The following is an 18,478-nucleotide window of genomic DNA, read 5'->3' as shown; positions in this document are numbered from 1 at the left end:
AGGTTAAAAGGCTGGTCTTTAGCTAGATAACTGTTCCTATCATAAAGTGGTGCACACAGCCACCTTCTCCTCGTGACTCTGCTAACAGGATCATGTAGAAATACACCTCTTGCCCTTCAAAACCCACTATAAACAAATTCTAATGCCGTAAAACATTACACGAAAACTCCAACATGCAACCAATTCCAAAAGTGAGAGGACTGCCCCCATCCCTTCAGGGGGGAATCAGCCAAATGTCCGGATAGAGAAGAAGAAGAGTTTGGATTTATATCCCCCCTTTCTCTCCTGCAGGAGACTCAAAGGGGCTGACAATCTCCTTGCCCTTCCCCCCTCACAACAAACACCCTGTGAGGTAGGTGGGGCTGAGAGAGCTCCGAGAAGCTGTGACTAGCCCAAGGTCACTCAGCTGGCGTGTGTGGGAGTGTACAGGCTAATCTGAATTCCCCAGATAAGCCTCCACAGCTCAGGCGGCAGAGCTGGGAATCAAACCCGGTTCCTCCAGATTAGATACACGAGCTCTTAACCTCCTACACCTCCTACGCCAAACTCCAAGAGAGCAGGCACCTGGCTGGCCTCTAGTCTAGTGGGAGGACATTCCACAGTGCAGGAGCTACTGTAGGGAAGGCCCTCTAGGCTGCCCCGAGCCCCTCACCTCCACTGAGGCCAGGACAGCCGGGTGGGCCTCCCTCAGTGCCTGGGCTGGAAATATTGGTGGCTGTGCTCTCTGAAGCACCCAGAACCAAAGCCGTTTGCGAGGCAGGCTGTGTGTCATGGGGTGGTTCACAAGCTGGATCCTCATTTCACTGACCTTGGAAGGATGGGAGACAGAGTCAGCCTTGGGCCAAATTCTCCCATCGAGATCAAATTCAGGTCGTGAGCAGGGCTCTGACTGCAGTCCTGCCCCTTGTCCCTCTGCTCCAGGGGTGCTAGTAGACCAGTGATGGCGAACCTACGGCACAGGTGCCAGAGGTGGCACTCAGAGCCCTCTCTGTGGGCACGTGCAAACAGAGTCGCCCCCCCCCAACACATCTAGGTTGGCCTGGGCCGTTGGACTCGATTATTAGCATTAAACATAAGACCTAGTTTTGGGGAAGAAGTGAAGGTAACCCTGTTAAGCACTATTAAACCCCACTGATTTTTCATGCGAAGAACTAAAGCACGATCCTTTACCTGGGAGTAATCTCAGTTGTTGGCAATGGGACTTGCTCCTGAGTAAATCCTCCTAGGGGAGTGATTCACCTGATGGAAGAGTTGCATGGTTGCTTCAAAGCAAAGACACCAACTACCGCCGTGGTGGCGAACCTTTGGCACTCCAGATGTTATGGACTACAATTCCCATCAGCCCCTGCCAGCATGGCCAATTGGCAGGGGCTGATGGGAATTGTAGTCCACGCATCTGGAGATATAGAACCCTATGAACGCCTAAACTTACTCAGTACTTGTGGCCTGGCGAACCAACCGTTTTCCTAAACTAAAACCTCAGTATTCAGGTTAAATTGCCGGGTTGGCCCTTTGCGATGAATAAGTCGGTTTTGAGTTGCAATTTGGGCACTCGATCTCGTAAAGGTTCGCCATCACTGTAGTAGACCCTGCGCTTAACTTCAGCACAAGAACAGAAAGCCAACCAAAGCTGTCCACATTGAACATGACAGCCAACATGCAGAAGTTGTTAAAAGAGTGTTGCATATCCCCATGAACATACGGACAATGCCGTATTACTCTGGGGGTCATCAGCATTCATTGGTTTACATTCCCACTTGTTCGATATTGGTCAGGACTATGATCCTGGGTTTACTTTTCTGCAGTTAAGCCTTGTTGAATAAAATAGGGCTTACTTCTGAGTAGACCTCCTTCAGATTGCTTCCCAGTGTCACTTAAGGGACGATCAGCATTCACTAGGGCAGTGGTGGCGAACCTATGGCACGGGTGCCAGAGGTGGCACTCAGAGCCCTCTCTGTGGGAACACGCAAACAGAATCCCCCCCCCCCCTCAAACACATCTAGGCTGGCTTGGACCACTGGGCTTGATTATTAGCATTAAACCTAAGACCTAGTTTTGGGGAAGCAGTGTAGGTAACCCTGTTAAGTGCTGTTAAACCCCACTGATTCTCATGTGAAGAACTACAGCACGATCCTTTAACTGGGAGTAAGCTCAGTTGCTGCTAGGGGTCATGATTCACCCGTTGGAAGAATTGCACGATTGCTTCAAAGCAAACCCACTGACTACCATCAAGCTTACTCCTGAGTAACAGACGCCTCGGAGCCAATAGTTTTTTCTAAACTAAAACCTCAGTATTCAGGTCAAATTGCCATGTTGGCCCTTTGCGATAAATAAGTGGGTTTTGGGTTGCAATTTGGGCACTCAGTCTCGAAAAGGTTCGCCATCACTGCACTAGGGTGTCTCTGAGGCTTTGGGCCTTCACAGAATCCACCCAGATATTCTGTGATTCACGAGGGAACGACAACTTTCCCACAACTTCCTCCTCCAAACGGGACTGATGGTGGGGGAGCCAAATGCCGCACGCTCCTCTTTGCATAAATTATTTTCGCGTTTGTAGCACAACCGTGGTGTTATTTAAACACACCGGCGGGGGAGGGGGGGGGAGCTCTGTGTGTTTAATTAGAAGAAGACACGCTTGCCATTACTGGCAGAGCATAAATATATGAGCTCACGAGATGATCTTCAATAATCTAAGGAAGCTGACACTGTATTATTTATTGCAATGTCGGCATCAATTATGAATGGCCCCAATATAAGGAGCATCTTTAATACATCACAGTCTACAGATGTTTTCATTCTCCACTACCAGAGAGGAGTTTAATGATTGGGTCTGCCTCAAATGCTGAAGTGCCTCTCGAGGCACTTTAGAGGCAACGGTGCCGGGGTCTGTTACTCCAGTCATCAACAAGACGCAGGAAGGTTTCAAGAGCTTTATTGGAACTGTGTCATCCTGGGTTCAGATAGCGGAAACTGAGGGGTTTGGCTTCCTCACCCCTGGTATATACTGTACAGTTCGACCCCTGGTGTCCCACTCTTGAATTCCCATAATATCAGCATGTGAAAGGACAGTGAGAATAACAGCATTGTTTGGTACAGACGGTTTGCTCCTCCAAGAAGGCAGATAAGGAGAAATGGTTAAGCTCTATTGAACTAGGTACGGCAAGCAAAGGAAGAAGAAGAAGAAGAAGAAGAAGAAGAAGAAGAAGAAGAAGAAGAAGAAGAAGAAGAAGAAGAAGAAGAAGAAGAAGAAGAAGAAGAAGAAGAAGAAGAAGAAGAAGAAGAAGAAGAAGAAGAAGAGGAAGAAGAAGAAGAAGAAGAAGAGGAGGAGGAGGAGGAGGAGGAGGAGGAGGAGGAGGAGGAGGAGGAGGAGGAGTTTGGATTTCTATCCCCCCTTTCTCTCTTGCAGGAGACTCAAAGGGGCTTACAATCTCCTTGCCCTTCCCCCCTCACAACAAACACCCTGTGAGGTAAGTGGGGCTGAGAGAGCTCTGAGAAGCTGTGACTAGCCTAAGGTCACCCTGCTGGCATGTGTGGGAGTGCCCAGGCTAATCTGAATTCCCCAGATAAGCCTCCATAGCTCAGGCGGCAGAGCTGGGAATCAAACCAGTTCCTCCAGATTAGATACATGAGCTCTTAACCTCCTACGCCACGGCTGCTGGAGGGAGGCCCAGTAGCCTTGAGAGATGATAATGCCCAGACCAGATGGCCTGACAGATGGTGGCGTAACCCTCTTCCTCTTCCTCACCCTTCCACCTTGAAGATTGTGGCTTGTATGCCACTACATTGCTCGGCCAAGTGGGAAACCTTCCTTGTCCTTTGATTGCTGCCCTTGTGTGGAAGAGTGTCACTGTCTTCTATTGAAGGATGGGTTCTTGGACCAGAAAAAAGGCCTCAGATTCACTTGAACAGAGTGGTAGGTTGCAAGCTGGGAAGGGATCCAGTAGAGTTGAGATACATGTTCCCCAGAAAGGCAAAGAAAGGCATTGTGGGTGTAAAACCCAGTGAGATAGTTCCTGTCTTCCAACGTCTACATGGGGACGTTCCTAAGACCCTTGAGGGTCAGATCTCCAACAGCTTACTCAGAGACTACTATACATGACATATCAATTCTCCTACCAAAAAAACACCACGCATCAATAATGGTTTCAAATCTCTGAATCAGTAGCTTTTGGACATTTATCTTCTTGGTCTTCATTTGCACAAGGCTTTTTTAAAAATATGTTGTATGAATTATGTTTATTCAGCTTCTAAAGTGGAAGAAAGAGACCTCAAGTTCCAACCAACATATGACAACTGTGTCAGGTTTTCATCGTAATAGATGGTTTGTCGTTGCAAAGAGAATGCTCCACCAGTGACCCATAGACCTCTCTACACACTGGAGACTAGAGTTGCATTTACATAGTTTCAGTTGGTAACCATATCTGAGTGCAGTAGAACAGGTAGCTCCAAATCCAGTTGCACCCTAGAGTCCAAAAGATCTTCAGGACATGAGCTTTCAAGATATCTGTTAGATATCTTTGGCTCTCAAAAGCTTATACATCTTCTTGGGGTCTAAGACAATCACAGTCACAAGTCTATGCTCTGGCTCATTCCGCACATGCAGAATAATGCACTTTCAAACTGCTGTCAGTGCTCTTTGAAGCTGTGCGGAATGGCAACATCCACTTGCAAACAGTTGTGAAAGTGGTTTGAAAACGCATTATTTTGCATGTGCGGAAGGGGCCAAGGTGTCTGTTGTGGAGAGAGGAAGGGAAAGAGTTTGCAAGCCTCTCTTGAGACTCCTTACAGGAGAGAACTTAGACTTACTTAGGCTTAGTTCCGCCTGTGCAACTGGGCAGGTTGGGCAACAAGAGTTCTCCAGTGATTTCAGTTGGCTTCGAGGACGAGTTCAACTTGGTCCCATGAGATGTGAGCCTAGTTTTGATCTTCTTTGAAGGTCTGGTGCCATGTCTTCCGTGGTCTACCTCGCTTTCGCTTTCCTCCAGACGGTACCCACTGGCAGGCATGGGATGTGCCCAGCAAGATGCAATCATGGAGAGAAAGGTGGGCTAAACATATCACCTCCTCCTCCTCTTCTTCCTGCAGCAGATGAGAATATGGAGAAGGAAAAGGTCCCATCAAAGCTCCCAACCAGTTGTTGATGCCTCTCCAGTAGAGCTGGGCCTTCCAATGTCACCAGATCAAAGGGGTTTTCTATCCTCCTCACTCAAGTGCCTGATCCATTGAACCAACCTGTCATAAGAGCATAAGAACATAAGAACATAAGAACTTGCCTGCTGGATCAGACCAGAGTCCATCTAGTCCAGCTCTCTGCTACTCGCAGTGGCCCACCAGGTGCCTTTGGGAGCTCACATGCAGGATGTGAAAGCAAGGGCCTTCTGCGGCTGTTGCTCCCAATCACCTGGTCTGCTAAGGCATTTGCAATCTCAGATCAAGGAGGATCAAGATTGGTAGCCATAGATCGACTTCTCCTCCATAAATATGTCCAAGCCCCTTTTAAAGCTATCCAGGTTAGTGGCCATCACCACCTCCTGTGGCAGCATATTCCAAACACCAATCACACGTTTTGTGAAGAAGTGTTTCCTTTGATTAGTCCTCATTCTTCCCCCCAGCATTTTCAATGAATGCCCCCTGGTTCTAGTATTGTGAGAAAGAGAGAAAAATTTCTCTCTGTCGACATTTTCTACCCCATGCATAATTTTATAGACTTCAATCATATCCCCCCTCAGATGTCTCCTCTCCAAACTAAAGAGTCCCAAACGCTGCAGCCTCTCCTCATAGGGAAGGTGCTCCAGTCCCTCAATCATCCTCGTTGCCCTTCTCTGCACTTTTTCTATCTCCTCAATATCCTTTTTGAGATGTGGAGACCAGAACTGGACACAGGACTCCAAGTGCGGTCGCTGTCAAGCTGGTCGGTCTGTTCCCCCCCCCCCCCCAGCATGACTTTCTTTGGATGACCCCGATTTCCAGCAGAACCAGGTCTGCTGCTCTTATCGGAGTGAAGCGCTTCCGCACAAGGAGCTCCCCCATTTCTCAGAGTATTCTAGCCTTGTTCCAAAGTGAAAGCACAGAAGACAGTTAATTTTGCATTTGAGTGGTTCTCATGTGACAGAGAAGACACGCACAGCTGCCCAGCCATTGGTTCCCGGGAGGCAAGCAGCCGGGGGCTCGTGAAGAATCACTTCTCTGGGGGTGCGTGAGGTTTCTGGCCCCGCGTAGAGTCAATGCGGCGCTAATAGGGGACTCTAATCTGCAAAACCGGGTTTGATTCCCCACTCCTCACGCATGAGCAGGGGACTCTTATCTGGTGAACTGGATTTGTTTCTCCGCCGCTCCCCGTGAAGCCTGCTGGGTGACTTTGGGCTAGTCCCAGTTCTCTCAGAACTCTCTCGGCCCCACCAATCTCACAAGGGGCCTGTTGCTTGTGAGGAGTCTGTAAGCTGCTTTGAGACTCCTTAAGGTAGAGCACAGGTGTCAAACTCATGGCCCTCCAGATGTTATGGACTACAGTCCCCATCATCCCCTGCCAGCATGATGTTGGCAGGGGATGATGGGAACTGTAGTCCATAACATCTGGAGGGCCGTGAGTTTGACACCTATGAGGTAGAGCAAAGCAGGAAGTGGGCAGAGAGCGGGGTCAGCAGGTCTGTATGTGGGGGGGGGGAAGGGAGGTTCCATTGCACAAAACAGATGTTTCCTACCACAGCATGACGCCCTTCCCCCCTCCCCAACCCCAATTAAATTGCTGCTAGGAGGTGGAGGCTCAATTGCCTACCAGAGATGTCTGGTTCTGCAGTGTGTGACCCTGTCCCCCCAATTAGATTGCTGGTAGGAAGCTGGGTGGGTGGGTGAAAGAAGTCACAGTCCTTTGTAGAGCAGAAGCTAAGGCTGTTATTCGGGCAAGTCTATGGTGACTGGTGAGCTAAAAGGTGGGGGAGCTAGAGCTTTCGGGGGAGATGTTCACAGATGAAAAACAGAAGAGTTTGGATTTATATCCCACTTTTCTCAACCATAAGGAGTCTCAAAGTGGCCCACAGACTCCTTCCCTTCCTCTCCCGCCAACAGCCACCTTGTGAGGTAGGTGTGGCTAAGAGAGCAAGAATAAGCATAAGCATTTTATTGTCATTGTGCATGCACAACGAAATTTACAGCAGCATTCCTCGATGCACACAATTTCAGACTCATACCCCATCCTCCCTTTCCCCTTCCTCCACCCAACCCTACACAGCCCCAAACACATCAACATGAAGTCGCGGAGTTCAGCATAGCCACAGCTCTAGAGTAGAAGCTGTCTCTAAGCCTCTTTGTCCTAGTTTTGATAGACCTGTATCGTCTGCCGGATGGTAACAGTTCAAAAAGAGAGTGTGCCGGATGAGACGGGTCTCTCAGAATATTTTGGGCTTTTTTTAGGCTTCAGGAATTATAGAGTTCTTCCAAGGAGGGGAGAGGGCAGCCGATAATCCTCTGTGCAGTAGTGATCACCCTTTGGAGCACCTTCCTATCTGCCACTGTGCAACTGGAGAACCATACACAGATGCAGTAGGTTAAGACACTCTCTATAGCACAGCGGTAAAAGGATACCAGGAGTTTTCCATCCAGTTGTTGTTTCCTTAAAAGTCTGAGATAGTACAGTCTTTGCTGGGCCTTCTTAACCACCACGGCAGTCTGTACGCCCCAGGTCAAGTCCTCTTTAATCATGACGCCCAGTATGTGAGAGAACTGCAATTAGCCCAAGGTCATCCAACAAACTTCATATGGAGGAGTGGGAAACAAATCCAGTTCCCCTAGATAAGAGTCAGCTCACGTGGAGGAGTGGGGAATCAAACCCAGTTCTCTAGATTAGAGTCCACTGCTCTTAACCACTGCACCACGCTGGCACCACTGATCCAAACAGATCGGCAGCCTTGAATGAGGATAAGGTGGACATGATTTGCAGTGTTTTTGTAGGTGGCAATAAAAGAAAAAAACCCGCAGTGAAAACCTGTAGTGAAAACGACTGGAAGAGAACGTTCCTTATTAGGCAGCTTTGCAGGAGTTGGGGAATTGCTGTCTGAGAAGGCAAGTCAGAGGAGCCTGGCAAGCTTAGCAAAGCCAGCTGCCGAGGATATTCACCAGGAGTCTTAGGGCAAGGGGGGGGGGGAGAGTGACCCAGGCCTCATTAGCATTTTAAATCTCACACACCTAGAAGAAGCTAGATTGCGCCCCCTCTCACAGGGCATCGTCTGGGGCGGTGGTCAAGAGGCATAACATTCACAGACATCGACAGATGTGTGAAAGGTGGGCAAAAGATGGTATTAAGTTTCCAGAAAAACTTGATATTGGGGAGTTTAGATATTTAACATATATTGTTTAGTACTTTATTACTATATATATACAAATATATAAATATATATATACAAAAAGAGTTAGCTAAAGAGCATAGTTCAAGGTAGCCATACTCAGAACTGGCAATGTGTGTGTGTATGTGTGTGTGTATATATGTATATGTATGTATATATGTGCATGTGTATATAGGTGCATGTGTATGTATACACACACACATATACACATACATACATACATACATACATACATACATACATACATACATACATACATACATACATACATACATACATACATACATACATACATACATACACATACATACACACACACATACACACATACATACATACATACATACATACATACATACATACATACATACATACATACATACACACACACACATATATACACATATACACACACATACATATACATACATATACATATACATACATATACATATACATACATATACATACATACATATACATACATATACATGCATATACATGCATATACATACATACATACATACATACATACATACATACATACATACATACATACATACATACATACATACACACACACACACACACACATATACATACACACACATATACACATACACACATATATACATATACACATACACACACACACACACACATATATATACATACACACACACACACATACAGACACACACACACACGCTGCCAGTTCTGAGTTTGACTATCTTAAACTAGGCTTTTTAGCTGACACTTTTTGTATATCTATTTATTGATCCTATACAAGGGATGAGTCCCTGCAACATTTTTAGAGGTCTGTTTTGTTCTTCCAGTTGTTGACCATATTGATAACTGTTGATGAGGATGAGCCAGTATGGTGTAGTGGTTAAGAGCTGTGGATTCTAATCTGGAGAACCAAGTTTGATTCCCGACTCCTCTACATGAGCGGTGGTCTTATCTTTTGAACCAGATTTGTATCCCTGCTCCTACACAAGAAGCCTGCTGGGTGATCTTGGACTAGTCAAAGATAAGGTGTCTGTTGTGGGGAGGAAGGGAAGGAGTTTGTAAGCCACTTCATGCCTCCTTCTTTCTTCTTCATCAGTGACTATGTAATCAAAACAAGTTGTAGTTGAATGCAGAAATATAGGACGACTCTGGATGATTCTGGGGCTTCAGCCATTCATTCAGGCCTATTTGGCAGCTGTTAAGCAAAGGATTAAACGTTGTGGTACAGGGGCCAGCGTCGTGTAGCGATTAAAGGTGGTGGACTCTAATCTAAACACCTGGGTTTTATTCCCTGCCTTGGTGACCTTGGGCTAGTCACAATTCTTCGGAACTCTCTCAGCCTCACCTACCTCACAAGGTGTCTGTTGTGGGAAGAGTAAAGGAGGCTGGAAGCTACTTTGAGTCTCCTTACAGGAGAGAAAGATGGGGAATAAATTCATATTCTTCTTCTCACCCTTGGCATCGAAAACGAACCTGGTACAAGAACAAACCTGGTACCCCAAAAACTGGGGTATCCTTTTTGATCATTTGCCAGGCTGTGAGTGGAAAGACAGCATAGGAATGTTTCATATAAATTTAAAAGAGCTTAGAATTGCGGAGGAGCAAGCAGAAAAGATATGCCTTTCTGTCAGGCAATGGCTGTTTTCTAAAACTTATTTGATGACATGAAACTTGGGAGTGGAGTGTTATCGGATGTTAGCACACCGAGGGTAGAATTATTTTTGTGATGGACAGACGTGCAATTGAGTCAGCTACAGTCTGTCTCAGAAAAAGGTGTTAGTAGAAGTGTATATTCCTCCACCACAGAATTCAACGTCCTTTGTTGTAGAATGCTCCACCAGAGTCCCACTGCCAAGCCCTGCCTAGCCCTGCTCCTCCCAACCATTTGAATGTGTGAAAGGAAAAATGCATTTTGGTATTCAGTTCAATAATGCACAGAATAATGTTTTTGACAAAGCCAGGGCATAAAGAGGAATGATAATTCTCACATTCATTTGGGACTGTGTGGAATCATACAATTTTATCGATCGCTGCACCTCAACTGACCATATTAAATCTTTATCGGAGACAGAGGCCCCTTCCGCACACACAAAATAATGCATTTTCAAACCACTTTCACAACTGTTTGCAAGTGGATTTTGCTATTCCGCACAGCTTCAAAGAGCACTGAAAGCAGTTTGAAAGTGCCTTATTCTGCATGTGCAGAATGAGCCAGAGCATAGACTTGTGACTGTGAGTGTCTTAGACCCCAAGAAGATGTATAAGCTTTTGAGAGCCAAAGATATCTAACAGATATCTTGAAAGCTCATGTCCTGAAGATCTTTTGGACTCTAGGGTGGTTGGTGGGGTTGAGAGAGTTCAGAGAGAACTTGGACTTGCCCAGGGTCACCCAGCAGGCTTCCTGTGTAGGAGTGGGGAAACAAATCTGTTTGTCCAGATAAGAGCCTGCCACTCATGTGGAGAAGAGGCAGAGGCAGCAGAAAGGATATTGGGGATTTATACCCTACTTTTCTCAACCATAAGGAGACTCAAGGAGACTTACAAACTCCTTTCTTTTCCTTTCCCCATACAAGACACCTCATGAGATAGGTGGGACGGAGAGAGTTCTGAGAGAACTGTGACTGGCCCCGAAGTCACACGGTCGGCTTCATGGGGAGGAGCAAGAAAACAAGTCCAGGTCACCAGTTAAGAGTCCACCGCTCACCTGGAGGAGCAGGGAATCAAACCAGCTCTCCAGATTAGAGTCCCACGCTTTTAACCACTTCGGCATGTTGGCAGCTCTGGCCGGAGACATGATGTGGGTGGGGTGTGTGTGTGGAATTGGACCAGTAACCAAAATAAGAATCTGGGCCCCAGAGCTGGTGGGTCAGGACTTGTGCACCTCTCTGTAATTCCCTGCTGATGTGGGGGGGGGGGCGAGACAGAGGCTTGAAGAGGAGCAGCTATTTGGCCAGACCCTCCCCTGGACCAGTGGGGCGGGTGGACAGAACTGGGCCTCTTCCGCCCTTCCGGCCCAGTGCGTCTCAACTCCTTCGCCCGTTTCCCTCTGCAGAAGCGCTCATCTGCTGGGAGTCAGCCTGGGCGAAGGAAATGGGACTTGCGGCCGAGTAGACCTGCTAAAGTCAGCCACTCCGAATGGGACTTGATATGGAGAGATGGGGGATTTCCGTGGCTACTGATGGTGGGCGTTTGGTTCAACACAGACAGGGATCCTTTCCTTCCTTCCGGCTCCAGAGCGTGGGGGCGGGTGTGGGGAGGCCGAGAGCGTTTGCGTTTGCTGACCCCGGAGCCCGCCTGTATAATCGCGCTTTTCCATTTCAGACAATGCATTTCCATTCTGGTCGTGTAGGAAGAGCAGCGCGCTTGAACGCCAGGCCCCTCTTAGCTCGCCTGAACAGATACCACGAGAAACCCTCCCTAAACCTGAAACAGCCCCCCCCCCCGCGCGCGCGTTTTTTTTTAAAGCAAAGACAGAGCGAGGCCCCCACCTGCTCCTCTGCCGGCGGCTCCTTATTAAGACGTCTCCGCACTTTGCCGCACTTAAAGGCGCCCCGAATTAGCGGGCAATTAAGAGCGCTTTTTCCACCCGCTCCCTTCCGCACGGCGGCCAGACGCGCCCGTCCTCCGCGGGCAGCCGCGCCGGCAGGCGGCACCCCTGGCTGGCTGCGGGGAGCAACAGCTTCCCAACCCGGGTGGAGAGCCGGGGGCGGGGAGGAGGAGGAGGAGAACCACCCGGGTTAGACCGCGTGTGTCAGAACGCGCAGAACCCGTATCTGGGGCGTGACGGGAGAACTCGGTCCCCAAACTTTGCCAGGGGTCCCCGGGAAAAAGAAACGCGCACGAAGCCCAGCTGCGTGGGCGCCCTGCCCCGTCCCAGCTCGTTGAAGGGGGTCTACTTCGCAAGCGCGTTGTTGTGTATGTAAACAGCTATATTGGAACCCAGTCGCACCCCGCAGACCAACAGATTCAGCTTCTCAGAGTCAAAACACCCCGACGCCGTTGTGTATAAACACACATCTTGGTCCGATCTCGCCTCCTGAAACGTGCACGTATTTTGAAAGCACTTCGCTGTCTCCTAGAAACCCTTTCTTAGAAATGCCCATTCTGAGCCCCCGAGATTTGATCTAAATTGCCCTTTCTTAAAGAATTAGGCTGTGGGGTGTGTGCGGTTTAATTCCATCTATTCTTCCTTTTATTATAATAATAAAAATATTAATATCAACGCCTTGCTTCAACCTAGAGAGAGATAGGTAGAGAATCCAGTTTCTTAAAATCCATGTCTTCTGTCGTGGGTCAATATTCAAAACAGAAAAAAAAGAGAGAGAAGAAACGAGGCAAAAAGACACGGAAGAAGAGGCTGGGAGGGGGGGGGAGAGAAATAATCTCGCCTATTTTCTATTTTATTCCCCAATAATCGATGTTTTTAAAGGCCTGCTCGGAAGAGCTCTGATTTCCCCCGTTCAGGCTTGGAGAACGAGGGAAAAAGAAAAAACCCCGTTCTGAACGAGCGAAGGGGGAAAAAATGTATAAAAACGTTGAAAGAAACTCCAGTTCCTTATTAGGGGAAGATACAATATTTATTCCTTGTCTCTTGGGATGGAGCCGCTCTATCTATTGTCCTTCCCAGTTCTCGGTTGCTGATGCTTAATTTTCAAAACTTCTATATTACCAAGGGACCTACGACATCAGCCAAAGAAATACCCAGCAAGTACAAAATCTGATCCGGAGACCTGCTTTTGTGCAGAGGGGAGAATTTTTTCCTCCAGGTTTTTCGAAAAGGGTGTGTGGCAGGGAAAAAGCCGGCCGGCTATGCAGACACAGCGGCGGAACCTCTTTGTGTTTAGGGCAGAAATATTCTAGATCGAAGCCTGGGCATTTATCTAGATATATCTGTTTTTTTTTTTCCCCTCATCTGTGGGGGACGCGAGAGAAGCTGGATTTTGGTTCCTTCCTTCCTTCGTTCGTTTCCATCATGGCTTTTTAAAAAAAGCAGAAATTGTTGTGGGTTCGGTGCTTGGTGTTTGTGGGGGTTTTTTGTCCGTCCCCCCCCCCCCTCGACCTTTTCTTTTTTTAAAACAAAAATTGGAGAAGGGATTGAATCCGCAGCCTCTTTCGGAGAACCCAAAATGTCAACGACTTTCCCTGGACTCGTCCACGATGCTGAGGTATTTTGTGTGTGCGTCTGTCTGCCTGGGTGTGTGTGTATGTGTGTCTACGCGCGCGTGTGTCTCTCCTTGTGTGTGTGTGTGAGAGAGAGAGAGAGAGGCAGTGTGTGTCTGTGTGTAGTCGGGTCTAGCGTGCCCGTACGCGGTTTGCTTCCCCTGTTTTTTTTTCGTTAATCCGCATTGGACCGTTAGGTTTAATTATAATCCGGCTTCAGAGAAGGGAGAACTGGGGGGAAAGGAAAGGCGAAAATTCGTTATGACATCTGTCGCCGTCCACGGGACTGCCCCGCGGCCGCGTGCAAACGGGCGCGGGAACCCAAACCGATTTGGAGTCCCGAGAATCTCGGGCAATGGGGTGGGGGGGGATATCAAGCCTGGCCAGAGAACTGGGGCGGTGTGTGTGTGTGGGGGGGGGGACAGGGACGAGACAGAATTGACTCCCACTCGGGTGGACGGAAGGAGTGGCGGTTCCTCTGCCTGGAATTGGGTGCTTTCTTTTTAAATTGAGAAGGGCTGGAGCCATGACTCTGCGCCCCCAGAACGGCCGGTCCTCTTCGGGGCAGGATTCGCCTCTTTAGCCAGAGAGGGTCTCATAGGATCGGACGGGGCTTTTTGACCGCCAGACCGAAAGGGAGTTTGACAACTCTGCGCTCGATCCAAGGAGCAGCCGGGGGGCAGCTTAGACGGCGCGGGCTCCTGCATTCCAGATGTAGGGGTCTTTCTCTCCCCCCCCACCTTTTCCCCCAAAAGACCGGCCACACACCTGCATGGCTCCCGCCCCGAGCGCCGGGGAAAGCTTCCATGGCGCCGGTTCCGACCGGAAACGTCCGAGCTAGGGGGCGACCCGCGCGCGACCGGGGTGCCAGGGAGCGACGCCCTTCCCCATGTCCCAGCTGCCGGACCGGGGTTACCTTCTCCCTTCTCCCTTTCAGATACGCCACGACGGATCCAACAGCTACCGTTTGATGCAACTGGGCTGCCTGGAGTCGGTGGCCAACTCGACGGTCGCCTACTCGTCCTCGTCGCCGCTCACCTACCCCGCCGCCGGCACCGAGTTCGCCTCCCCCTACTTCTCCACCAACCACCAGTACACCCCGCTCCACCACCAGTCCTTCCACTACGAGTTCCAGCACAGCCACCCGACCGTCACGCCCGACGCCTATTCCTTGAACTCTCTGCACCACTCGCAGCAATACTACCAGCAGCTGCACCATGGCGAGCCGGCGGACTTCATCAACCTGCACAACGCGCGGGCCCTCAAGTCCTCGTGCCTGGACGAGCAGCGGCGCGAACTGGGCTGCCTGGACGCCTACCGCCGCCACGACCTGTCGCTCATGAGCCACGGCTCCCAGTATGGCATGCACCCCGACCAGAGGCTCCTGCCCGGACCCAGTTTGGGCCTGGCGGGCTCCGGAGCCGACGAACTGCAGGTAAAAACCGCCCCGCCCCGACGCCGGGCCCAGGCTGTCCTGTGCCCCCGACTGCCGCGCCGAGCCTTCCCTCCTGCCCCAGCCCACGGGACCGAGAGCCTGGCGCCGACCCCCTGGACTCAGCCGGGCCTTAGGTTGTTCTGAAAGGAGAGCCCTTTCCCCACAAACCACACGGAGACGGGCAGAGGCCTAGCTAGCCCTTTCCTACTTTTCATATAGGTATATATTTATAGAGCACAGCCTTGCAGAATTAGAGAAAACTTGAGTTTTGCCGAAGGAACCGCCAGGCGAAGCTGACCCTTGCTGAATTAAATGGGGTGTGTGTGTGTAGATGCGGTGATGGGGGGCCCCACACAGCCGGAGACGGCCGTCTTGGGGCGCCGTGAGAAACGCTTGTCAGTTTCACCCTGAAAACCCTCGCCAGTTTCGCCTGGATAAGCGCTGGTTAATTTCATCCTAGAACCCCCTTGTTAATTTCACCTCGGAAAAAAAGCTGGTTAATTTCACTCTGAGGCCCCTTGTGAATTTCCCCTTGAATAACGCTTGTCCGTTTCCCTCTGAAGCCCTTAGTTAATTTCACCTCGAAAGATGCTAGTTAATTTCACTTCGAGACCTCTTGTGAATTTCACCGTGAAAAAAACGCGTGTTCATTTCACTCCGAAGCCCCTCTTTAATTTCACTTCGAATGTTTACAGCGAGCCTCCCCCCCCCCCCAATAAAAGCGTGGACGGTTGTCCAGCCCAACAGCCATTTCTTCCTGCCCTGCAATTGTGGGGCACATCTACCTACTTTCCTTCCCTCGCCTTCCCCTGGCCGCGTCCCTTTCTTTGTGGCCATCTGTTTGTTTGTTCCTAGCCCCCTGCCCCCCCCCCCAACACGCCCTCCTTTTAAGTATGGTCCAATTCGAGCCCGGAGACTGACATAGAAGAAGGCAAGATGTGGAAGGGAGAGCCCGTCCGACCGGGGGGGTGGGGGGGGGTGTGGATTTCAGCGGGGCGATATGTGGGGTTTGGCCTTTCTTCAGCAGACGTCGGTTTTGTCGCGGGGAAGGCAACGACACGGAGAAAGGCGCAGGTTCAACATCGCGTTGTCGGCCTTCTATGTACTGTGGGAGTCTTTGGTGGCCGCGACCACCTGTCTGTAGTGGGTTTGCCGGGCTGTGTGGCCGGGTCTGGTCGTTGTCGCCGCCTGCCTGCTTGTCCCCCGCGTCCACGGCTGGCATCTTCTCAGGCATCTCTCCTCCCGTGGCATGCCTCTGAAGATGCCAGCCAGAGATGCTAGGGGGACACGGAGGCCGCGAAAAACACCCGAGCCCGACCACACAGCCCGGCAAACCCACAACAACCACCTATCTGCTTCTGAGGAGGAGGAGGAGGAGGAGGAGGAGGAGGAAGTCAGGGGAACGAGGGAATGCTTCTCAGGATCTGCGCAAACAAAGGCCCTTTGGGCTCACCTGGGTAAGGACACAACAGCGCAACCCGAAAGAGAGTGAGCCCAGTCCAGACCCAGTGCATTTCAAGGGGTTTAGACTGGAGTGCCCCTGAATAGGATTCTGCTGGAAATCAACCGGGTCCGGGAAAGAGCCGCTCCCTCCAACCTGACTTCCCAACTCCAAACACATTCCGCAATTTTCTACGCCTTTCTCCCCCCCCCCCCGCGCGCCCTGCCCCTCCCCCGCCTCCAAATCTGCCGTTCACTGTTTAGCTTCCATAAGAGCTATTTACTCCTTTTATATATCTATAACCGCAACCGCGGGTGATTTTTTTTTCTCTTGGCTGTACGGGTTTTTTTTTCCAAGGCTCGGGACAAAGACTTGCATTTTTCCCCTCCCTCAAAAGAAGGGATTAGAGACGTTTGCGAGGCCTCGGACAATGCGGACAATGCGTAAGCCCCGGGCGAAGAAAAAGCACCGTAGTTTATCCTATTTTCGACTTAGCGCCATTCAACTGGTCATTTATGCGATGTCATCCGACCAAACAACACGTTGCGGGCCGACCCCCCCTCTCCGCCTCCCCCCTCCCCAATCCCAAGAACTGGACGGCAGATTGATGTGGAGGGACTAGTTATAAAAAATATACACTGATACGCGAACACACACTGCTTTTTAAAAAAGAAATATTCGATCTTCTCTTCGATTCCAAAACTATTTTTAAAATACCAAACCCGAGAAAGAGACAACGGGCAGATTCGAACCCGGCGCCGAATCAGAGACCCACCAGATTTCCCCTGTAGAAACTAACACCTGCGAAGCTTCTCAGTCGCCGCTGGCCATATGTCTTTTCAGTTAGGTTTGATGGAGCATATATATGAAACAAACAAACAAAAATCTCGTCGCCCTTCAAATTTCATGAGGTTGGGCAAGTCTGTCGGCGGGGGCTTTCTAAATTCGCTCGGGACGGTATGCTTAGCTCTCCCGGTTTGTCCATTTCCCCTTGAAATTAAAAAAAAAAATCTTGTTAATTTCCCTCTGAAAACGCTTGTTAATTTCCCCTGGATGAGCGCTCGTTAATTTCACATTTTAAGCGCTCGTTAATTTCACATCGAACCACTGCTGTGCATTTCAACCCGGAAACCTTCGTTCATGTCACCTTGAATGTTTAGAGCGAGCCTTTTCTCGAAACCTGGAAAAAGGGGGTCGTACTTCATGGCTAGTCTTTTAGCCTTCCCCCCCCCCCACCCCGCCCCGGTCTATTTTCTTTATCAACATATGCCTCATTCCCAATGCAACAAATGTAAATACACTTTCCCCCTGCTCAGAATGTTAAGTGAACGCGCCGGTGTCCGGACGGCTGTTTAAGTCAGCCGAACAGATGCAAGGAGCGCTGGAGTCGAAACAAGCACCTTTGAGTCCCCTAAAAAGATTTTCCATGGCCAACAAAGGAAACTGTCACACCTTTTCCCGTCAACGCTGTAATTTATGCTCAGCCGCCCAGTTTTCCTCCATATTGATTTCATAATCACTTTAAGGCAGAACACTTGAACTCAAAAGAAAAAGAGACCTTTTCTTTCTAGGGCATTCTCAATATGGCCAGAACCGAGGCGCTGGAGACTGTAAAGAGTAGGGGGGGCGGGGGGGGAGAGGTGCATGTGTGTGAAGTAGGGTTATTTAAATCATTTTTTTTATTATGCACCGGCTCTTTCTCCGCATGTACTTAACTCTTCACGGCCTGTTGAAGAGGTTAACACCCATAAAGGTCTCTTTCATATCCCCAACCCTCGTTTGTTTGGAAAGGAAAAACGCGTCTTTTAACACATTTCAATTGTGCCAAAGGATTTAGAGGTCGAGTGGCGGGGAAGTTCCTGGAAAGGGGGTGGGGGGTGGGTGTCGATTTCTTTTGTTTTCTTTTTTTAAAAAATAATTCTTATCCCAACAAGGACCAGAAACCCAGAACAGGGGCCCTAATCTCTTCGAGGGAGACGAGGGACTTTGGGGTGAGCCCAAATACGTCCTTGGGGTAATCCGCATCCCTTAGAAGTCAACGGGGAAATTCTCCCCGTTCGCCATGATTCCAGACGCCAGTTTAGACCCGTAAAC

General features: G+C 49.6%; 1 protein-coding gene across 2 annotated transcripts in view; it reads left to right on the top strand.

Moving 5' to 3' along the window:
* The first annotated feature begins 13,107 nt into the window (after positions 1 to 13,107).
* TFAP2D (transcription factor AP-2 delta) overlaps positions 13,108 to 18,478 on the top strand; it is a 60,172-nt gene continuing 54,801 nt past the window's right edge. Inside the window, exons 1-2 of one of the 2 annotated variants that reach the window (XM_048503194.1) lie at positions 13,108 to 13,513; positions 14,446 to 14,943. In XM_048503194.1, the coding sequence (XP_048359151.1) occupies positions 13,475 to 13,513; positions 14,446 to 14,943 (537 nt within the window). In that variant the 5' untranslated portion in view covers positions 13,108 to 13,474. Of the gene's footprint in view, positions 13,514 to 13,945; positions 14,223 to 14,445; positions 14,944 to 18,478 lie in introns of those variants that run through there. The other variant, XM_048503203.1, reaches the window with a different exon arrangement.

This window comes from Sphaerodactylus townsendi, linkage group LG01 (assembly GCF_021028975.2).
Source record: "Sphaerodactylus townsendi isolate TG3544 linkage group LG01, MPM_Stown_v2.3, whole genome shotgun sequence".
In the NCBI taxonomy this organism is placed as follows: domain Eukaryota; kingdom Metazoa; phylum Chordata; class Lepidosauria; order Squamata; family Sphaerodactylidae; genus Sphaerodactylus; species Sphaerodactylus townsendi.
The sequence above is the reverse complement of the archived record's forward strand: the minus strand, read 5'-3'. Positions and strand labels throughout refer to the sequence as shown.